This window comes from Sturnira hondurensis, unplaced genomic scaffold (assembly GCF_014824575.4).
Source record: "Sturnira hondurensis isolate 20B ecotype Veracruz unplaced genomic scaffold, ASM1482457v3 Scaffold0004068, whole genome shotgun sequence".
Lineage (NCBI taxonomy): Eukaryota > Metazoa > Chordata > Mammalia > Chiroptera > Phyllostomidae > Sturnira > Sturnira hondurensis.
The window spans coordinates 6,300,914-6,324,396 of NW_028076699.1; the positions used below are offsets into that span (position 1 = coordinate 6,300,914).

Consider the following 23,483-nt stretch of genomic DNA (forward strand, 5'->3'; position numbering starts at 1 on the left):
TAAGAAAAACCAATAAAAGGCACCCAAATTAGGAGGAAGTAAAACTTTCACAATTTGCACATAATGTGATTCTATGTAGAGAAAACAATAAAGACTCCACAAAAAAATCTGTAGAAACAAAAAAACAAAAGCTGTGTTTTCAGAGTTTATCATATAATTTAAGAGGTAAAAAAATATTTAATAGAAAAAAAAGTCAGCACTGCATAAACATCATAGTTATAACTGATTCAGTTAAGAATTGTCAAGGGACAGTAAACTCATTTGTAGAAAGATTGCTGGGGTGACAGAACAGTCACAGTCTCAAAGGATCACCCCTTCAAGTTACTTATTCATTACAAAGAAGAATAGCTAACCTGCAGTGGAGAAAACACAGAGACATCAATTTAACCAATTATCAAACTGATGCTTTTTTTACATTATCTTTTAATTATATGTACTTTTTCCAATACTACTTATCCCCTCATACCCTCTTCCACTGCCACCCACCCACCTCCCCATCTGCAAGCATCACCCCATGGTCCATGAGTTCATTTTCTTTTTTCTACTTTTTGCTCAATTCCTCCATCCCCCAAACTCCCCAGAGCTGTCAGCCTGCTCACTATCTATGATTCTGCCTCTATATTGTTTGTTTTCAAACTGATACTTCTTGATGTGTTCCACTGAGAAAATGATCATCACTTATGTAGTAATATTATTCTTTTTTAAAGGTTTTATTTATTTATCTTTAGAGGGGAAGGGAAGGAGAGAGAGAGAGAGAAACATCAATGCATGGTTGCTTCTAATGTGTCCCCCATTGGGAACTGGCCTGCAACCCAGACATGTGTCCTGACTGGGAACTGAACTGTGATCCATTGGTTTGCAAGCCCGCGCTCAATCCACTCAGCTACGCCAGCCAGGCCTGTAGTAATATTATTCTTGACAAAAAATGTTTAATATGAAATTAATCATGAGAAAAAATCAGACAAACACAAATTAAGGACTTCGTGCAAAACATGGCCTAGATATCCCCAAATTAACACAGTTGACCCTTGAGCAATGCAGAGGTTAGGGGCATCCACAACCTGTGTCACCAAAAATTCGCATTTAACTTTAGTCAGCCCTCCATACACTCAGATTCCCAACCATGGATTGAAATACACTTGACCCTTGAATGGCTCGGGTTTCAACTGCATTAGTCTACTTAAACACAGTAATATGACAGACAATTTTTAAAAAGTGGTATTGCTGTTGTGGAGCAAAGGACACCAAAGAAACATGGGATCCTAATTTTAAAAAAATATTTTTTTAATTAAAAAAAAATTTGTATAGCTCTGGCTGGCGTGGCTCAGTGGACTGAGTGCCAGCCTGAGAACCAAGGGGTCACTGGTTTGATTCCCAGTTGGGGCACGTGCCTGTGTTGTGGGCCAGGTCCCCAGCAGGGGGTGTGCAAGAGGCAACTACACATTGATGTTTCTCACCCTTTCTTTCTCCCTCTCTAAAAATAAATAAATACCATCTTAAAAAAATAGCAAGACAGAAGCAGCACATGCTGCGTAAGTCTACATACTCATTTTTAGTTGCCATTTTGTTTTCTTACCTCTGCTGGTAAGGGACTGGTAGTTACTGGCTTGACTGGGTCATGTGACACAGCCAGAGTTCCTGCAGAGGAAGTTCCATTCAGTGTTAATTTGGCTGCGTCAGCAACTTCTCCATTGGGCAAGATCCCATCAGCAAACCAAACTCGCCTCTGCTCTCTGGGCTGAGCCACTTGAGGAGCCAGAAAAATAAAACAGGCATCAGTGTGGTATCAATAGCGTTTGTAACATCAAAGAAGAGAAGGCCACCAATTCCAGATGTACCAAAAAAAAATCACTATTTAGCATCTTATAATTAGAAATATCAGAATTGTAACTGCGTGTAAAAGTGGTTATAAACTAATAAAATACACATTTAAATACACTTTACTTCTATAACTTAAATGTAAAGATTTAAAACACTTGGTTTAAAACATTAAGAATTCCTAAGTACACTTATAATTACATCACATACTCTGTCCCATATCACTAAAAGAGAAACTAAAGAAGATGTTTTAAGTGCCTAGAAAATAAATTAATAGCAGGGAAATAATATCTAGCAGTAGACATCCACATCTCCTAGAAGTATGAGGTTCCACAGGAATTAAATGTCTGGAAAAGTGCTATGGTACTTTTAAAGGACAAAAGATGCACTGAAGAATGTTGAAGAATCATTCATTAATCAAGGAAGAGTTGGCATGGATACATAAGAATTGAGAAGCAAAATGACCAGCTCTTTGGCTAATGTGTAACTGAAGAAGAAACAGACTGACCTGGCAGTGCAAAAGTAGTTGATGCTTTAGTAAAAGGACAAGGGAAAGGTGGAAAACTGAGTCTGATGAAATAATCTTTTTAAATCCAATTTTGGATATCAATTCAAGTAGCCAAAACAAGAGAGACTAGGGAAGAACAACAAAAATGACAAATGAAGCAAAGAGAATACAGATGTTGAGAACAAAAGCCTGAACTCATAAAAACAAAAAGAGTATCACTAGGGAATGATCTGAAGAGGGGAAATGGGGAAGATTATGATCACGTCAATAGAAGGCTTTGATCTTCAAAAGGGAGGACGACTCTTTGGGAAGGGAATATTAACTAGACAAAAAGGTATAAAATTAATGCAAGAAGATTGATTTTAATTATTAAGGGAAACTGCCTGACAAGATCATTTTAAGGAAATATATAATTGTTACTTTTACTACCGATAATCTCCCAAAATTACAAAGTGCCTTTCATCTGACAATATCACACTCATAAAGATATTACTAAAATAAGTTGAACCTATAATTTTCTACCTATCATGTGATACAATCAGAATTAAAGTTCTGGATTTTACAAAGGTCTGTGTACCTAACACAATATTTCCATATTTTTATATGGGCAGATTAAAATGAAAAGAGAAAATGGCTATGTATATGCCAAAAAGCAAGGGGCTGGTCAGAAGGAAGAACCCTCATTTTCAACACTTACTGAACTTCCTACAAAGAACATTAAGTAGACACGAGGGCAGGATTTCTCAGGCAGACTTCAAAATCTGCATCTCTTTTCAAGTATAAGCAGTATAATTTCTCCATTATTAGGTTGGAGAGAATACTGGCATATTTTTAGAGGTGCCTACAAAATATCAGGCAACACAATATTATTCTTTACTTGCCCAAAAATAGTCTCAACACATTTCTCACCTTGTTCTTCCACTTTAATAACCATCCAAAGGGACTTAGCTGCAGTGTTTTAAAGACATGTGCTGTAAAATCACATCAGCACCTTTTCAGAGGAACTTGGTGAGGAAAAAGAGAGAGAATAGCACATGATTCCCTACCTTCTGCTCCAGGGTGCTTTAAAACTCCCACAGGTACCATCACAGTGGGAGGTGGAGAGCTCAGGGCTCCTGAGGCCTGAGCCTGCTGCAAGGGAGGGATAGTAGAACAGTATTCAGCAGGATTGTTAGGGTTAGGGCTCTGGCTTGAGGCACTCATCATGTTCTCCCAGGCTTGAGCTAAAGCAAATACAGACACAATCAATGTGAATGGATTGCAAAATATGGACATCAAGACCTCCACAATAATGGATAAACAATGTAGCTCCTCCTCATTAACACTCATAGTATGTCTCTCTTCCATCTAGGGAAGGTATCAGGAGATAAATAATTAATTTTATTCAATAAAAGAGACCATTAAGTAAATGATTTGGAAGCAACAAATAATTACATGACACTTCTCATACAGACTGATATGTCAGTCTGAGGTTCATGACTAGGCCCCTGGCTTTTTAAAAAGAGACCATACATTCCCTTATTAAGGGTTTGGAACTGGAATAGCATTTAGACATTTGGGGTTGGAGTATGTAGGTTTAATATTCAATACATTTTATAAAGTTCTATTAAAAATCAAAATCAGGGACTAAAATAGCATGACTCCATTGTGTATTTTTGTCATTTCTAGACTTTTAGGTTCTCCTCTTAGTTGAGATAAAATCTCATTTGAAAAATTCTGAAGCCTAAAGCTCAGGAGAATGCATCTCAACATTTTTGTGAATTCTGCCTTCATGAAATCATCACCCTGTGTGCAAGCATCCAGCAAAAACAACCACTTGACATCTCTGGTGTGTCTCAAAAACGCAGGATCCATTTGAGCATGAAAATATGCCATTATCATATAAGTGTCATCAACCAATATAAATGCTCATAAATGTGTTAAAATACTGTATACTCTATAGTTTAACTAAATACTGATATATCAACTACCATCTTTAAAGTAAATAGGATGAAAGATGCTACAGAAATGAAAGATATCAACTTTTATATCCAGGTTCAGGTAATATCACATACCCAGGAACAGAAACCACCTGATTTTTTGAACATCTTTTTTAAAATCTCATTCAGCATCAAAGAATGATCTGTAAGATTTTGAATATTTATTGCCTCCAAACTGCAGGACAAGGCCAAAAACAATAGTTCCTTTGAAAGCATTGGCAGGAAGAGAAAAGGGGACGAGAAAAGGAAAGGGGATAGGAGACACTGAAAAGCATCAAATTAAATATTTGGTAAAAGACCAGGCTAAGCCATGCGAAAAGAAAGACACTGGAAAAACCAGGAAAAGTAGATTACTGTAGGATCCCATTAAAGGCATCCTTGCTTAATAAAATGTAAGTAGTAATATGAATTCTCTGCCATTTCCTTCATCTTTAGCTTTGCCAAGTTTTTCAAAAAAACTATCAAGTTGAAAGACCTCATCAAATAAAAGAGGTATTGGGTACCATAATTAAGCATCATGCTTTTATCTGTGGATATATGTCTGAAAACAAAAGCAGGAATAAAAATCACCAATTGAGCAACAGAGTGAAATAACCACCATCTAAAAAGTGACTTCCAGGAATAAAGAGAATGAATTCATATTTGATCAAAATTATAAGACTTCAGAAATGGGAGGAAATTGGGTGGCTGATAGGAGATTAGAACAAATCAGATTAACTGACATGCAATAGGTTAATAAGCCAGCAACGGGAAAACATCACTATGAGCAACGCAGACAGACAGAGCAGCAAGGGCCTCGAGCAGATAAGTTTCAGCTTCCAGGAGGCACAGTAACTACCCTGGCACAAGCAGCAGTGGTGTCCAAGTTCAATATTTTATGTCTATTAGTAGTGGTTCTAAAGAATCACTCAGAGAAAAACACTACAGCCTGATGAATTGTATTATATCGCTTTACAAGAATTCTCGGGGGTCTTTGCGTGTTTAACTTAACTAAAATGTCCTTGGATTCACTTCCAATCCTGTAAAAGACGAACACTGGACAAGCTATATGTACCTTTTCCAGGCCATACTCTTTTCCCATATAACTAAATTCAAAACCATTATCCTCATGATAAATTTAAGTAGTATTAAGAAGATAACTGACACAGAAATGTGATTTTCTATTTGATCCTAGATGCTACAATATTCATTTTTAACAAGGTAAATGAAACAAGATGTTAATAAGAATATATTCTAAGTTATTAAGATATTTCCTAGAAAGAGACAGCTTCTCTGGAAAGGAAAACCTCAGTCCAATTTTAATCCTTCATCCTCTAAGTGGTCAACAGCCCTATCGCCCCAACCCACTCTAATCATTTCACAGGAACATTAACAGCCACATGGTACCACATTTCCTCAAGAACTTCCATTCTTTCTGCAAACTTACCTGAACTTAGCATTCATTCAGTACTTTAGGCACAGGAATTCTGAAATGCTAAAATATTTTCAAAACATGGAAATTTAGCTCAATATTTTCAGTTAAAGTTGACCACTGTATGACATTTCAGAAAGTAAACAACTTGTAGAGAGAGAGAGGAAATTCTCTTGTTCTCCATAACTGTGAATTCGACCTGTTATAATAATACTTACCATTCATTAGCACTGAGTGGCAGATCACACATACTCTAGCTTCCTTTCTATCCATGTACAACAGTTTACATTTCAGGCTACAGCAGGAAGCACAGAAAACCTGGAGGAAAAAGAACATACTAAATTTACTTAGGATCACAGTATAAAGGGAGTAAACCAGTACTGAACAACACTGGTTGATAGGAAACCTCATTTACAATACAAAAAACTTCAAAGGAAAATGCAATTGAAGAAACTGGGCACAAGACCAATTCAGAGCAAGAGTGTGAGATTATATGACTGCCAGCAATACAGAAAGTGAAAGTCTTGGCTGAAAATAAAAATCTTAGCCAAGATCAGCAAATACAAAGTGGGTGGGGCGGGAATCTGAGCTGCCCCTAGGCAAAATTCCTATATACAATATCAAATAACACAGGCATTTATGGACAGTTATATCTGCTATTTCTATTTGGAAGGGTAATATAGCAGGGTGACATAAACAAAGATTGGGAATTTTAGGCTTTAACTTCTGTTTTTTACTAGCCTTATGTGTGGAATAATAATCATACCAACTGTTTTCACTAGCACCTTATTTCCACCTTCCAGGGCTGGCTCTTGATAATCTTACTTCTTTCTCCCTTCCACACCAGGCAACAAGAATCTCCTTAGCTCCCTGTTAAGAATTATTTTCTTGAGAACTCATCAGTCACTTGTCACAGAGAGCTTCAGACAAGCAGAAAACTGTTCTCAATAAGATAAACTCTATACTAATCCTGTTCTTATGGCCAAGATGTATCCCATAACTTACAAAGATGAACCAAGAAATAAAGTCATTAACAACAATGTGAGAGATCACTGTTTTCTCTATTAGGCATTATTAATATATCTAGCTATTATGATTACCAATCTACAGTTTTCAGAGGCTTTACACTTTCAAAGTAATTCTGCGATGAAGGAAGAACAGGGGATATATTATCATTTCATCTCTCAGAAAAAACTGAGTTAAATGACTTCAAGTATAAAACAAACTGTAAAAATACTAAGCATTTTACATCTATTAGCTCATTTAACCTCAAAAATTCTGAGACACTTATTCATAATTAACAGAGTTAAATAAACGAATATTAAGTAAAAGTGCTCAGTAGTGCGGCAAGTTATGTAAGCTTCTCCAGGCTCTGTTCTTACCTACTATGCAATGCTGCCTCATACTAATTCACGTATTTCATTTTAATTTGATACTTGACTATTCCTTCTCCCACACCATGACCATATCCAGTCAGTCAACAGGTACTGTTGGTTTCCCCTCTTAAATAGTTCTCCCAAAATCTCATTGCTCTCTATCACTAATGCTGCTGCCTTTTTAAGGACTTTATTACCTGAAGCCCAGAAGATCATCATAACCAATCAATTATCTGTCTGTCTAGTCTTTAAATTTTTTTCCAATTCATCTTTCACACAAATATGAAATGACAGAACTTTCTAAAAAGTAAATTTAATGATGTTAGTCTTCCTGAAATCTTTCAATAAACTTTCTAATCAAGGCCATAATTTACTCATTTGTTCCATAAATATTTGAGCCCTGACTATGTGCTGAGCACCATGCTACCCCACTGAGTGTGAACAGACACAGTCCTTGCCTTCATGGAATTAATGGTCTATGGGGGTTATACTCTAAAATCAAACAATCACACAAGTAAATGTAAAATTACTTCAGAAAAGTATATGGTAAAAAAGATCATGTAACCTAGGCTTCACACAGATTGACAAGGTCAGGGAAGGTTTTATTTAGGAAATGATAGTTAAAATCTGAAGTATGGCCCTGGCTGGTGTAGCTCAGTGGATTGAGCATGGGCCTGTGAAGCAAAGGGCCATTGGTTCGATTCCCAGTCAGGGCACATGCCTGGGTTGCAGGCCAGGTCCCCAGTAGGGGACCCATGAGAGGCAACCCCACATTGATGTTTCTCTCCTACTCTTTTTCCTTCCCTTCCCCTCTAAAAATAAATAAATTACAAAAAAAATCTGAAGTACAGGTCAAAGTTTTCTATGCATAAAATGGTATTCAGAGGTGAAATAATAATAAGCATAGAAAATGGCATGAGCACAGGTCCCCTTAGGGGAAGAAGCATAGCTCCATCAAGGAAGTAAAAAAAAAAGTTAATATGGCTCGAGGCCTGAGAGTTAGGGTTGCACGGGATAAGAGAAGGCCCGACCAAGCCAAGGTTCTACCGGCTATATTAGTGATTCGGGTCTTTTCATTACAGCAATGGGAAATCACTTAAACGTTTTAAGAGAAAGATTTGACCATACATGCATTGCTACCATGTAGGGAACAAATGGAGAGGAGCAAGAATGAATTGGAGATGGTTCAACATATAAAAATCAATCGATATAACATACATTAACAGATGAAGGGGGAAAAAACCCACATGATCATCTCAACTGATACAGAAAAAGCATTTGAAAAAATTTCAACACCCTTTTATAACAAAAACACTCAACAAACTAGAAATGGAATGAAAATACCACAACATAATAAAGTCCATAGATGCAACAGCCATAGTGAACATCATATTCAATGATTAAATACTGAAAGGTTTTTCCTCTAAGATCAGGAACAAAGCAGGTATACCAGCTCTCACCTCTTCCATTCAACATAGCACTGGAAGTTCTAGCCAAAGTAATTAGGCAACAAAAAGAAATTAAAGGCATCCAGATGCGCAAGAAGAAGTAAAATTATCTGTTAGCAGACGATATAACTTTGTATGTAGAAAACCCTGAAGATTCCATCAAAAAGGAAAAAATAAAACTGTTAGAACTAATGAATTCACCAGAGTTGCAGGATACAAAGTTAAAGCACAAAAATCTGTTACATTTCTACACACTAATATTAAACAATCTGAAAAGGAAATTACAAAAACAATTTCATTTATTATAGTGTCAAAAAGAATAAATAGACTGGATAAAATGCTTGTGCTACATATGACAGACAAAGAGCTAAGATCCATTAAATATAAAGAGCTTCGATAAATGAATAAGGAAAATACAAATACTGCCCTGGCTGGTGTGGCTCAGTGGGTAGAGTGCCAGTCTGCAAACCAAAGGGTTGCCAGTTCAATTCCCAGTCAGGGCACATGCCTGGATTGCGGGCCTAGTCCCCAGTTGGGGGTGTGCAAAAGGCAACCCCATATCAATGTTTCTCTCCCTCCCTCCTCACTCTAAAAATAAATAAAATCTTTAAAAAAAAGAAAAGAAAAATACAAATACTTTCAAGAAAAAGAGGCAAAGAGCTCACACAGGTAAAATGGTCAAATAAATGGTCAATATGTATAAAATGGTCAATAAATAAAGAAATAATAACTGTCACTTATGACAATAAAAATTAAAAGAATGAGATTTTTTTCCTATGGTACAACCAAAAATTAAAAAAAAAACCTCTGATATTATCCAATGGTGGTGAGAATACAGAGAAAAGAGAAGCCTTCTCTCATATCCTGCTGGTGGAAATGGGTAACTTGGAGGATGAGAGTTGGATAGAAATAGGGACTTTTTCTTTCTCTCTTTATAGTTTACATGTTGGATATTTTACATGTTATATTTTCACTTTGCTTTGAGTAGATCTTTTTATTTAAAAAAAATAAAAGAAAAGATAATATTAGTTAATGTTGCAGTTGCATTTTCTGCCCTAAATACATATGTTGAAGTCTTAAGCCCCAATTCTTCAGAATGAGACCTCATTTGGAGACAGGGTATTTAAAGAGGTAATGAAGTTTAAAATGAGGTAGTTAGGGTGGGCTCCTAATCCAGTATGACTGGTGACTTTGGGATAGGAAAAATTCGGACACAGTACATACACAGAAAGGATACCACATGAACATAAAGACAGCTGTCTACAGGCCATGGGGAGAGACACGGAGCAGACCCTTTGTTCCCAGTCCTCAGAAGGAACCAACCCTGTCATCGCCTCAATCTCAGACTTGTTTCCTCGGGAACTGTAACAATAAATTTCTGTTGTTCAGACACTCAGTTATTGGTATCCTGTATGGCAGCCCTAGAAAACTAATACATTAGGGAACTTTCAGAAGTAGAGGGCTGGTGCTTTAGGAAAATAACTACAAGTAAAAATAAAAAATTAAAAAAAAAGAAAGGTATCTTTAAAAAACCAAGGTAGGAAGCAGCATAATGCAGTTAAATAGAAAGATCCAAGAATACCCATCCTTCTCAATATCCCATGATATCCCAATATCCCAACATCAATTGGGATCTGATATCCCAATATCAACAGTGTGGAGGAGAACCTTTACGTTTCCAACAGGATTAAAGAAACACACAGAAGTTAGTTAGAGAAGCAGATGACTTGCCAGGAGACTACCTAGAATGGAGAGAAAATGGGACACGGGCAGTGGAAGCATTTCTGCAGAATCACCCACTCCAGAGAAATACCTGAAAACTGAATGTCACACACACCACAAAAACAACACTGGACTGTGCCTATGACTGACATAGGTAGTGTACCACAATACGAATAGAAGGGAGACCTAGTAACACTGACCCTCGTTCTCAAAAAGACAAAGACTATGATGTAACAAAATACTCAGGTCAGTCAAATTAGTACCTAAGTCTAACGGAAAAAATAATCAGAAGAGATTTGAAGTAACTGAGCAAGGGCTAATAATCCTGAACTTAAAATTACTAGATAATACTGAATTTGCCTGCCATGAACCAGGTTACTCAGTGTTTCTCAGAAAAGGGTACTCTTGGCATGTTTGGGGTGGGCCAGTTCTTCACTGGGCAGCACATTCTTGTTTCTCACAGAATATTTCACAGCCCTGGTCCCAGATTACAAAACGCAAGTACTGCCCTTGCTGACGTGGCTCAGTTGTTTGGAGTGTCGTTCTCTAAACTAAAAGGCTGAGGTTCAATTCTGTCAGGGCACACGTCTGAGTTACAAGTCCAGTCCCTGGGGGTTAGGGCATGTGTAAAAGGCAACCAATCGATGCTTCCCTCCCTCTCTCCTTACCTTCCCCTCTCTGTAGAATCAATGAGCAGGTTCTCAGATGAGGATAAAAAATAATTAGCTAATTAAAAATAAAAATTGCTAAATGTCAGTAATAACCCCAGTGACTGTGACAATAAAAAACCCCCACCACATTCCAAACATCATCTAAGTACTTTCCCCGGTTTTCTGAGCTAGAAGCACAGACAGAGTCAAGAAGCGAAGTCAGTCTAGCCCTAACCATTGTGTCTCAGTTGGTTGGGTGTCACCCCAAAAAGCAAAAGGTTACCAGTTTGATTCTGGGCAGGGTCCCAGTCAGGGCGCATATGGGAGGCAACCTATCAATGTTTCTCTCTTACATTGAAGTTTCTCTTACTCTCTTTCTCCCTCCCTTGACCACTCTCTAAAAATAATTAAAGTTTTTAAAATAAATAAGTAGAGTTAGTCTAGAGAAAAAGAGAATTACATATTTGTACACAAAAACTTATTGCAATGCTGAAATATCATACCCTATACTTTTATTATTACAACTAACACAATCCACTGTAGTCTATTCTACTTATTCTCCATTTTCCCACGCTAGAATGTAAACTCTGTGGAAGAATAGACTAAAGTATTCTGATATTGTATCACACTGAAATAAAACAGGCACTGGACAAAACTGTTTATTGCTCCCTGATCAAGTCAAATCATTGCACAAATGAATACACGAATAGAGAAGCAAACAGTAACATGCACTTATCTGGGCGGGGCTACATCGTACATGCTCAAATTCACAACTTGAACAATGAAAAACACATTTTAAGCAGCTTATTAACATTTAAGCAACTTATTAATATTAAGTTTTACAGGCCAAATGGTTATGAATGACTTTAAATGACAGGATCTGTATGATCTGCTTACCTACAAAGAGACAAATTATCATGGTTTATAATATATATATATGCTATACAATATTCCAGTTGTTAGTTAAAATGTTCAATTTGTGTGTTTACATGTAATTTTTTTAATGTGGTACTTCTAGATTGCAATCTTAACTCCATAATTCACTAACCAAATGACTTTATGTGAATAATTTAAACTCTCTGAACCTTGTTTTTTCCTCATATGTAAAACTGAAATGTTAATTATTCTGCTCATAAGGTTTTTATGGAGATTAAACAACATAATACATATAGAGTATAGCACATAATACAAATGTATGTATGAAGCCTTTAGTATTGTTTCCTTTCTTTTTAAAGTTTCTGAGTCATGGCTTTCCACATAACAACTCCTACTGCTAAATGTATAAACAGCTTCATACTCCAGTACCGTTTGTGCTTGTTTATGCTCCAGTACCGTGTGAACAACACTCCTTTCCAATTCTTGCAAATTTAAATCATTGAAGGCTCACTTATTTCTTTTCATATTAGGAAGTAGAAAAAACGATGTATCAAGTTTTTAAAAAGCCCTGGAATTATGACAAAAATTACTACCTTGCAAGAATATGAAAGTGCTTGTGAGTGACCAATATCCAGCTATTCACAAAGACCAATGACAGTAACAACTTGTAAAAATTCTTAAATGAAAAAGAGAACCATACCATTGCTTAAATAGCAAATACCAAAATCAACGTAGTAAAAACTGAAGCAGTTCAAATTCTACCCTTCCTCTGTCCAAACACCTGTTCCAACTTCACTATTAGTAACTGAAAACAATAATTCTCAGAGTCACTTTAAGAGTATATCACAGGAAGGGCTAACAAAGGGTCTCTAATTTAACCTTTCAACTTTATTTCCAAGTGAGGCTATATATCGGGGGGATCCCCCCAAAACCAGAATTATCTTCTGGAGGGCAAGTCCTTTGTAGCACAGGCTCCCCCCACTAGGTGAGTGTTCTAGGAACCCACCTGTATCAGTGTACCAGCTGGCATTGTTGTGAGAGGCTGCTTTTGGTTTCAGTGAATTTTTTTGAAGACTCTTTCAATGCGTTTGCCCATTTCATGATGGGTGATTCTCGAGCACACCTGCCCACACAGCAATGAATGTTCAGCTTTTTTTGACCCACAACAGCATGACCCCTGTGCTCCACCCTCTCTATTAACCTGATCTCACCCTGAGCAACTTTTTTGTTTGTTTGTTTCCCTGATGAAAAAAGTCCTCAAAGGGAAACATTTTGCTGATGTGGAAGAGGAGAAACAAAAACTGCAGAAGCACCAAAAGGCATCAAAATTGATGAGTTAAAAAACTGTTTTGAGCCCTGGCTGGTGTAGCTCAGTGGATTGAGCGCGGGCCTGTGAAGCAAAGGATCACGGTTCGATTCCCAGTCAGGGCACATGCCTGGGTTGCAGGCCAGATCCCAATGGGGGGACACATGAGAGGCAACCACACATTGATATTTCTCTCCCTCTCTCCTTCCCTTCCCCTCTCTCTGAAAATAAATAAATAAAATATATTTAAAAAAACTGTTTTGAGCAGTGGAAAAAACATCCCAATAGGTGTATTACATCAAATGGAGGGTACTTTGAAGGTGACTAAAGTTTAAACATGTAAGAATAATATACAATTTTTTATAAATAAATTCTAGGTTTTTGTAGGTACCCCCTCATAAATAGAAAGATACAACACCAGAATTGTAAGTAAACAACATTCAACATAAAACCCTTAAACTCAAAGTTATTAGGATAACTTCCTTTAATATAGTATGAATTAATTTTTATACATTCTGTTAATACCTTGTAGATAACACATTGTGTTGTAATTTTTACATGTGTTAAAAAGTGCTGATTTGTAAAAAGCAAACAATTATAAAGCATATCCTTATTTTAATCACATTTTGGCCATTCTTCATTTTTTTAACTTTTTATTAGAAATCTTCAGTTATATAAAATAGACATAACAGAATAACAAACACCAAGGTGCCCGTTACCTAGGTGAAACAATCACCAAAGCCAATCCTCACCCACTTCGGCCTCCTCTAATCATTTTGAAATAAATCTCATATATCATTTTATCTTTAAATATTTCAGTATATATCTGCAACATAAGGCTTAATTTATTATAACGACATCATTATCACACCCTAAAAAATTAACAATTTCTTAATAACAAATATCCAAGCAGAGTTAACATTTAATAGTCATGTACAGGGGCTGGTAAAGTAGATTTACATGTGTGAGTATGTGGAACAGTTTATTCTTGTATTATTATTTATTAATTATTGCATTAATTTCCATATGAACAACTGTAAACCTACTTTTGCCCCACCCTGTATATTTTAATAGACTTAATTTTTGCAGTTTGGGTTCGTAGCAAAGCAGGAGATAGAGATTTTTCCATATACACCTGCCCTGCATATGCCTAGCTTCTGCCATTATCAACACCTGTCACCAGAGTGGTACATTTGTTAGAACCAATGAACCTAGGTTGACACATTATTATCACCCATAGGCTCTAGCTGACATTAGGGTTCACTCTTGGTGGTGTAATTCCAGGGGTTTGAACAAATGTATAATGATGTGTATGCACCATTACAGTACCATACACAGCAGTTTCACTGCACTAAAAATCTTCTGTGCCTCACGTATTAATCCCTTCCTCTTCACCACCCCCTGTAGTCTCCAATCTTTTTTTTCTGTCTTCATAGTTTTGCATTTTCAGAATATCATACATACAGTATGTAGCCTTTTCAAATTGGCTTCCTTCACTTAGACAAAGAACAAAATTAGAAGATGCTCATTTCTGGTTTCAAAATTTACTACAAAACTATAGTAATCAAAACAGTATAATATTAGCATAAACACAGACATAAAGAATGGAATAAAACTGAGAGCCCAGAAATAAATTCTCACATATACATAATCAAATGACTTTTGACATGGGTGCCAAGACAATTCAATGGGGAAAGAACATTCTTTTCAACGGACAGTGCTAGGAAAACTAGATATACACATTTAAAAGAATGAAAATGAACCTTTACCTTACACCATCTACAAAAATTAACTCAAAGTGGATCAAAGCCTAAGTGTAGGGAAAGAGCGTCAAGATATTTGTTTGGCAATTTCTTGGATATGGCACAAAAAGCACAGGCAACAAAAGAAAAAGCAAGTAAAATGAATTTCATAAAAATTTAAGCCCTGACCAGGTGGCTCAGCTGGCTGGAGCAATGTCCCGTACACCAAAAAGGTTGCAGGTTTTATTCCTGGCCAGGGCACATGCACAGGTTGTGGGTTTCATCCCCAGTTGGCATGCATATGGGAGGCAACTGATCAATGTTTCTCTCCCATATGCATGTTCTTTCTCTGTCTCTCTCTCCCCCCAGCCTTCCCTCCCTCCTTATCTTCATCTCTAAAATCAATAAATATATTAAAAAATTTTAAATCAATCAATAAGTAAAAAAACACAAAAGTCCCTTCCTTGTTTATATAGCTCTTCTTTAAAAAAAGAAAGAAAGCTAGTAAGTTGATGTGTTACTAACAAACAATTTAAGGAGAGCTAGCAATATCAGTTATTCTTACAATCTTGTCAGAAAACTTTATACCCTTCAGATCTGTTTTGTATTAAAGATATATGGAAGAAAAGACAAAATTATGCGTACATGTGTATAAAAAGTTCCAGAATGTCTAGCACAATAGCAAAAATACTACAGCAAAAGCTGGAATGGATTCTATGTGTAATATTTAAATTCTCAAGAATTAAAAAATATAAACTAAACACAAACATTTCTTAAATTGAAAGAACAACACCTGCACGGCAGCTTGTACACTGTGGTCAGGGTCGAGCCCTGCAGTCAGCCAGCCTGAGTGTTGACCCCATGCACAAACAGGCCAATAACAATTAAGACTCAATTATTACAGCAGGGCCCACATAACTCACACAAGGGACATTCCTTGAGCGCCCACCTCAGGGGATCAAGGAGACTATATACCACTGGACCTCATAGGACACCTACTACCTAAGGTTACCACACAAAGACAGAGTCATAGCAGATCTATTTAATAAATAGAAACAAACACAGACAGACCATCAAAATGAGAAGACAAAGAAAAAGGCCCCAAACAAAAGAATAGGAGAAATATCCAGAAAAGGAACTAAATAAAATGGAGGCAAGCAACTTATGTGATGTAGAGTTCAAAGTAATGGTTATAAGGATATTCAACAGCATGAAAAAAAGCATAGAAACCATAAAAAAACAATCAGAAATGAAGCATATGATATGTGAAATTAGGAATACACTGGGAAGAATAAATAGTAGGTTGGATGAAGCACAGGACTGAATCAGTGATTTTTAAGACAAGTTGGAAAAAAACACACATCAGAGCAGCAAAAAGAAAAAGGAACTTTAAAACATGAGGACAGTTTAAAGGGTCTTGGGGACAATATGAAGTGTAACAACATCCACACCATAAGAGTACTGGAGAACAAGGTATTGAGAACCTATCTGAAGAAACAATGACTGAAAACTTCCCTAAGCTGGTGAAAAAAAAAGACACACAAGTCCAGAAAGTACAGAGAGTCCCAAATAAGATGGACTCAAAGAGACCCATACCAAGACACATTATAATTAAAATAGCAAAAGTTGCCCTGGCTGGTATAGCTCAGTGGATTGAGCTCGAGACTGCGAACCACATGATTGCGGTTCAATTCCCAGTCAGGACACATGCCTGGGTTGCAGGCCAGTTCCCAGCAGGGGACTCACGAGAAGCAACCATACATTGATATTTCTCTCCTTCTCTCCTTCCCTTCCTCTCTAAAGATAGATAAATAAAATCTTTAAAAAAATAAAATAAAATAGCAAAAGTTAAAGAGGAAGAATCTAAAGCAACAAGAAAAAGACAGTCACCCACAAGGGCGTTCCCATAAGATTGTCAGCTGATTTCCCAACAGAAACATTTTAGGCTGAGAGAGATTGGCATGAAATATTCAAAGTGAGGAAAGCAAAGACTACTTCGCTACAACCAAGAGTGCTTTACCAAGCAAAGCCTATCCCTTAAAATTGAAGGAGAAATAGCTTCCCAGATAAGAGAAAGCTAAAGGAGTTTGTTACCAGCTAACAAGTATTACAAGAAATGGTAAAGGGACTGCCAGAACAACAAAAAAGAAAGGTAGAGGAGGGGGAGGGGGAAGAAGAGGGCAAGGACAAAAACCAACAATGAAGGAACATAGCTAAAGAATAAAATGCCAATAAATATGTACCTATTGATAATACTTTAAATGTAAATGGCTTTAACACTTCAATCAAAAGGCACAGGGTAGCTGAATGCACAAGAAAACAAGACCCACATATATTGTCTCCAAGAGACCTCCCTCAGAATGAAAGATACATACGAAGTGGAAGTAAAGGATGGAAAAAGATATTTCATGCAAATGGAAAGGGGAAAAAAGCTGGGGTAACAATATTTCTTAACAAAATAGACTTTAAAACAAAAGCTACAGTAAAAGACAAAGAAGGGTACTACATAAGGATAAAGGGAGCATTCCAATGAGGGGATATAACCCTTGTAAATATTTATGCACCAAACACAAGAGCACCTATATATGTAAAGTAAACCTTGATAGACAAAAAGGGAGAGATTAACAGTAACACAGTCATAGTAGGGGATATTAACATCCTAATAAATAGATCTTCCAGACAGGAAATTAACATGGGAATGGCAGCCATAAATGACACAATAGATCAGATGGATTTAATTAATATCTTCCGAGCATATCACCCCAAAGGAGCAGAATATACTTTTCTTTCAAGTGCATAAGGACACACCACATGTTAGGACACAAAACAAATTTCAGTAAATTTGAGACAACTGAAACCATATCGAGTACCTTCTCTGACCATAATGCTATGAAACTAGAAATTAATCACAAGAAGACATGAAGGTTAAATAACATGTTACTAAACAATGAATAATAACAATAGGATCAAGAAAAAAATCAAGATACCTTGAAACAAATGAAAATGAGAACACAACAGCCCCAAATCTGTGGGGCACAGCAAAAGTAGTCCTAAGAGAAATATTCATAGCATTATAGGCCTATCTTAAGAAGCAAGTAAAATCTCACATAAAATTAAATTTTACACTTAAAAGAACTTAAAAAAAAACAACAAAGCCCAAAGTAAAGAAGGAAAAAAATAAATATCAGAGCAGAAATAAACAAAATTGAATCTAAAAAACAAGACAAAAACATCAATGAACCCAAGAGCAGTCCTTTGAAAAGATAAACAAGATTTATAAACCTTTAACCAGACTCATAAAAAAGAGAGCCCTGACGAGTGTGGCTCAGTTGGTTGGCTGTTGTCTTGCAAAGTGAAAGGTCACCAGCTCGATTCCCCATCAGGGCACATGCCTGGGTTGCAGGTGCAGTTCCTGATCAGAGTGCATACAAGAAGCAACCAATGTTTTTCTCCCTCCCTTCCCCTCTAAATAAATAAATAAATAAAAATAAAAAATGAAACTAGACCACTTTCTCACACCACATGCAAAAATAAACTCAAAGACTTAAATGTTAGATTCAAACCATAAAAATTCTATAAGAAAACATAGGCAATAAAATCTCAGATACTTCTTATAGCAGTATTTTTTCTGATATAGCTCCTAGGGCTAGGGAAACAAAATAAAAAATAAACAAATGGGACTACATCAAACTAAAAAGGTTTTGCATGGCAAAGGAAACCATCAACAAAATGAAAAGACAACTCACTGAATGGGAGAACATATTTGCTAGTACATCTGATAAGGGACTAATTAAATATCCAAAATTTACAAAGAACTTTAAAAACTCAACACCAAAAAAACAAATAATCCAATTAAAAATGGGCAAAGGATCTAAATAAAGACTTCTCCATAGAGGACATACAGATGGCCAATAGAGATATGACAGGATGCTCAACATCACTAATCATCAGAGAAATGCAAATTAAAACCACAATAAGATATCACCTCACACCTGTCATAATGGCCATCATCAATAAATCGACAAATAACAAGTGTTGGTGATGATGTGGAGGAAAAAAACCCTCATGCACTATTTGTGGGAATGCAGATTGATTGAGCCACTATAGAAAGCAGTTTGGAGTTACCTCAAAAAATTAAATATGGAACTTCCTCAAGACCAGCAAGTCTACTTCTGGGAATTTATTTAAAGAAACCCAAAACACTAATGTGAAAGAATATATGCACCCCTATGTTCAATACAGTGTTATTTACAATCACCAAGATTTGGAAGCAGCCCAAGTGTCCATCAGTAGAGAGTGGATAAAAAGGCTGTGGTACATTTACATAATGGAATACTACTCAGCAATAAAAAAGAAGGAAATCTTACCCTTTGGATAGGTGGATCTGGAGAGTATTATGCTAAGTGAAATGAGCCAGTCAGAGAAAGACAAATACCATTTGATTTCACTCACATGTGCAATCTAATGAACTAACAAGCAAAACAGTTTCAGACTCATAGATAGGGAGCAAGCTGACTGCCATTGGGGGTGTGTGGGGCTGGGGATGGAAATATTGCACAAAAAAAGAAGAGGAAAAACTCATGGACGTGGACAACAGTGTGGTGATTGTGCAAGGGAAGGTGGGTGGAGGAGAATATGGGGAGATAAATGATATAGGTGAAGACTGAGGGTAGTGAACATACACTACAGTGAACAGATGATATGTTGTAGGTAGAATTGTGCACCTGAAACCTGTAAAATTTGGTTAACCAGTATCACCAAAAAAAATTCAATAAAAAAGAAAAAATAACTTCCTTATTTCTAACAATTCCATTCTAAATATCTGTCAATATATAAACCACAAAGTTAACACTTCCTCAATTCTCATGTTTATGAAAACTGATTCAGCTTAAATCTTGGCACTAAAAAAAGCTTTTATAAACACTAATAATCAGCAAGGTCATTTTTAATTTAGAACTAGAACTGGGTGATCAAAAGCTATTTATAATGTCACCTCAACCACCTAGTAGTTCCTTTATTAATGTCTAACTGAGCATTAGAAAATAAGCATGCTAGATTTCCGAGCTGATACACACAACTTACCTTCCCACATGCTCTGCAATGATGCCTCCTTTTGGTGAAAGTAAACCTGGCTTCACATTTCATGCAATTTGGAGCCTGAGAATCTGGTACCCATACTGGAGCCACCTCGCCCAGAGTGGTAAATGGCTTTCTGGCAGAAATTCCAAACTGACCAGCTCTGAGATCATTATCTGGGCTATCTGGAGCTAATACAAGGCACGGTCTACTAGATATCCCAGACTCATAACTTTCTAAATGTTCCCCATTTGTATCAGCAATAGAAATGTTTCCCAAAGAGGTATTGCATACATTAGTTGCTGAGTTTTCCCCTATTTTTGCTTTCCCAAGAACATCATTTTTGTTTTTAGTATTATTTCCATTGTTTGCAGGAAGGTCATTTTGTAAATGGTCTGATAATGGCTTTGGAATTTGAAGTTTAAGATTAGAAGGTTGCTTCGGTCTTGCACCACCAAATGGAACACTGATGGATTGCAGGTTTGCTACTATCTTGGGTGAAGACTGCCCAAGCACTGATGGAACTTGGCTAGAGAAATTGTGTAAATAATTTTTCTTCTTTAGGTCACCAGTGCTGTTTAAAAGTAGTCCACTCCCTTCTGTGACTTCATTTCCTCTCTGTTCATAAATATTTGAGTAGCATTCTGATTTGCTCTCCTCTATTTCCTTTTCTTCTGTTACTGAATCTTCTTTGGAGGGTAAAGTCTTTGGAACAAAACAAACGGGGCTCTGCATTCCATAGGAATCACAACAATTAGGAGTATTTGCTGCTGGTGTATCCATAACAATCGAGAAATCGCATCCTTTACTTTCATTCATGACAGTTCCCTTTAAATCTAGACCTGCTTCTCCCCTTCTGTCACACTCTCCTCCACTATCATTGCAAGTGTCCTCAGGCTGATTTATCTGCAGAAACTTCTCATTTTCTTTATTTACTTGGCTGTCACTCATCTCATTTAGTTTAGTCAATTTCCAATTAGTCATCTCCTGAGATTCAGAAAAATGCTCTGTCATATTAAGAAGTTCTGTAGTGCCAAGAATTTCTTCATGCTCACAACCCTCATTTTCACCAGCTCTAACTTCACTGGGTACAAGGCAATCTGAAGACTGTTCACAGTTATCATCCTTTCCAGATCCATTATGCATATCTGGTTTGAGAAGTAAAGGTAAACCAGACTGAATGGGTTCTTCATTAGTTATCTCTTCTGTTGGCTCTTTTTCCATCAAAATCCCCTCACTATAATGGGAAAAGCAGTTTAGATTCCCTAAATCTGTCCTAGGAGAGCTGGTTTTGTCAGTGAAAACCTCATCTGGTATACAGTTCTCTTGGTTTTTAACAGCAGGATCTTCATCTGTTCCCTGGGATGAGATTATTGAATCAATTGTTAAATTTGTAACCACAGACATGGAGGGATCTCTGCCTATATTTTCATCATCCTTTACTTGTGAAGGGGAACAGATACTAGCTGGATTATTAGATGAAGTAGTACACATATGTTTAACAGAATCCTCCTCTGCATTTGGTCTATTCAACAGATCCATTTGTTTCTCTGAGTTGGTATCTTTTTCAGTGGACCCATTTATATTAAAACTAAATTGATCAGTTTGTCTGTTTTCATTATCCAGTGAACAGCTAAAAGCATCCATGAGGGACTGACTATTGTAATTATTACAATCCTGCAAGTCACTTGGTAATGTCCTTTTATCACAGTTATGCATGACAGCTACAACAAGAACATTCTTCTCATCTGGCAGACAAGCTAGGTTTCCACACTTCTTCTCTCCCACTTCAACAGTACTACATTGATCATCTTGATTACAGTTCCTCTTAATTAACTGATCTTCTGCAATGGCATTTTCACCAATCCACATTGTGTTGCTCTCTGGATTCAGACTACAGTCCTGCCCATTAGCACAATGGTGTTCTTCCTCTGTGGTCAGAGGAGCTGAATGAGCCACGGAGAAGACTTTCGGTTGTGTCTGTGACTCATTAGAAACTGTAGGTTCATTCGCTTTGGCCAGTGCAGGGTTAAATGACAGCAGGTGAGATGGGGGGTCTAGAAGCTTACTCCACTTTGTATCCAATAAGATAGGAGAAACTGTTTCATCTGAAAAAAGGAAATAATTACAATAAGTTTTCTGGTAACATTGGAAAATCTAGGATTAATTTAGTTGGCTACTTTTGCAAATATAGTCTGAAAATAAGATATTCCTAAGATATAAAGTTTCTAATTCACAGCTAAGAATAAGAAAATATATTTATAATTGTTCCCTGTACTATATGTCATTGAGTACTAATGTCCCTGAACATTCCAAACAACAAAAGAATTCTACCTCAATCTAGCAACATAATTCAAGTAGCTCTCAGGCTGTACTTGAGGGTAGTGGGACACCAGTAATAGGGAAGGCCTCGGATTGGCTCAGCACAACATGGAGTGAGGACTAATCTAAGGAGGAAAAAAATCAAAATAGTGATGAAGATGATAGTAACTAAGTGGGGAGGAAAAGAAAGGAATTTTCTGTGGATTCAGAATGTTCTATTATGTACATATTTTCATCATGACTGAAATCGGATTACATGAATATATATCTATTTGTCAAAACTGTACAGTTAAGATCTGTACATTTCAATGTGTGTAGATTTTAAAAACTGTTAAGAAAAAGAACCATAATAAAGCAGGGAGTGAGGAGTTGTTGAAGATATAAATGAACCAAAAATGGCAGCACGGGCCTGGCTGGTGTGGCTCAGTTGGTTGGGTGTCATCTGCCAAACCAAAAGGTCACCAGTTCAATTCCCAGTCAGGGCACATGCCTGGGTTGCAAGTTCAGTCCCCAGTTGGGGCACATATGGAAGACAACCAATGTTTCTCCCTCTCTCAAAAAAATAAGTAAATAAACTTAAAAAAATGGCAGCATGTCAATTACCATAGAAGCTGGGTAATAGGTATGCCACAGTTTACTATATTATTGTTTACTTTATATATATTTTAAATGTGCCCATAAGTTAAAAAAGTATGTTTTAGTATGTTAAAGTCTGATCATAACTATGTCACAATATGTTAATTAGGTTCATATTTATATTACTGAGGACATTTGGCAGAAAACATTCCATTACTTTATTAAATCAAGACACTTATATTCTATCAATAAGCATAATTTAATTTTCCTGTTTTTTTAGCAGATCTTAACTAAGATGGCTATTTTCCCCAAGTTATAGTGCAATGTGTATATTTAATTAAAAAAGAAATAATACAATTATTACCCTTCTTGCTTTCTTCAATAAATCTGATAATCATAGTCCTAAAATTATACAGATACATTTCCCCTCAGTAGTAACATTAATCTTTAATGCTCCCATAGCACCTTCTTCATATCTTTATTAAAGCATTTGCTGCACTGTAATTAACGGCTAAGTTACCTTACTTTTCCAGGCAGAAACCATTCCTTTCCATCAATATAAGTCTTTACTTTGCATAGTACCTGGTATGTAGTAGGTGGGCAATAAACACATGCTAAGTGAGTATCTACCAGAGTAAAAGTACTGAGCTTGAGGAACGTGGAAATTATGTGA

General features: G+C 36.5%; 1 protein-coding gene across 2 annotated transcripts in view; it reads right to left on the minus strand.

Moving 5' to 3' along the window:
• ZFYVE9 (zinc finger FYVE-type containing 9) overlaps positions 1 to 23,483 on the minus strand; it is a 132,016-nt gene that overhangs the window by 55,183 nt on the left and 53,350 nt on the right. The window contains exons 4-7 of one of the 2 annotated variants that reach the window (XM_037043285.1): positions 19,919 to 22,020; positions 5,935 to 6,034; positions 3,373 to 3,549; positions 1,577 to 1,746 (exon numbers count right to left, since the gene is read on the minus strand). In XM_037043285.1, coding sequence (XP_036899180.1) covers positions 1,577 to 1,746; positions 3,373 to 3,549; positions 5,935 to 6,034; positions 19,919 to 22,020 — 2,549 coding nt within the window. The remainder of the gene's footprint in view (positions 1 to 1,576; positions 1,747 to 3,372; positions 3,550 to 5,934; positions 6,035 to 19,918; positions 22,021 to 23,483) is intronic. The other variant, XM_037043286.1, reaches the window with a different exon arrangement.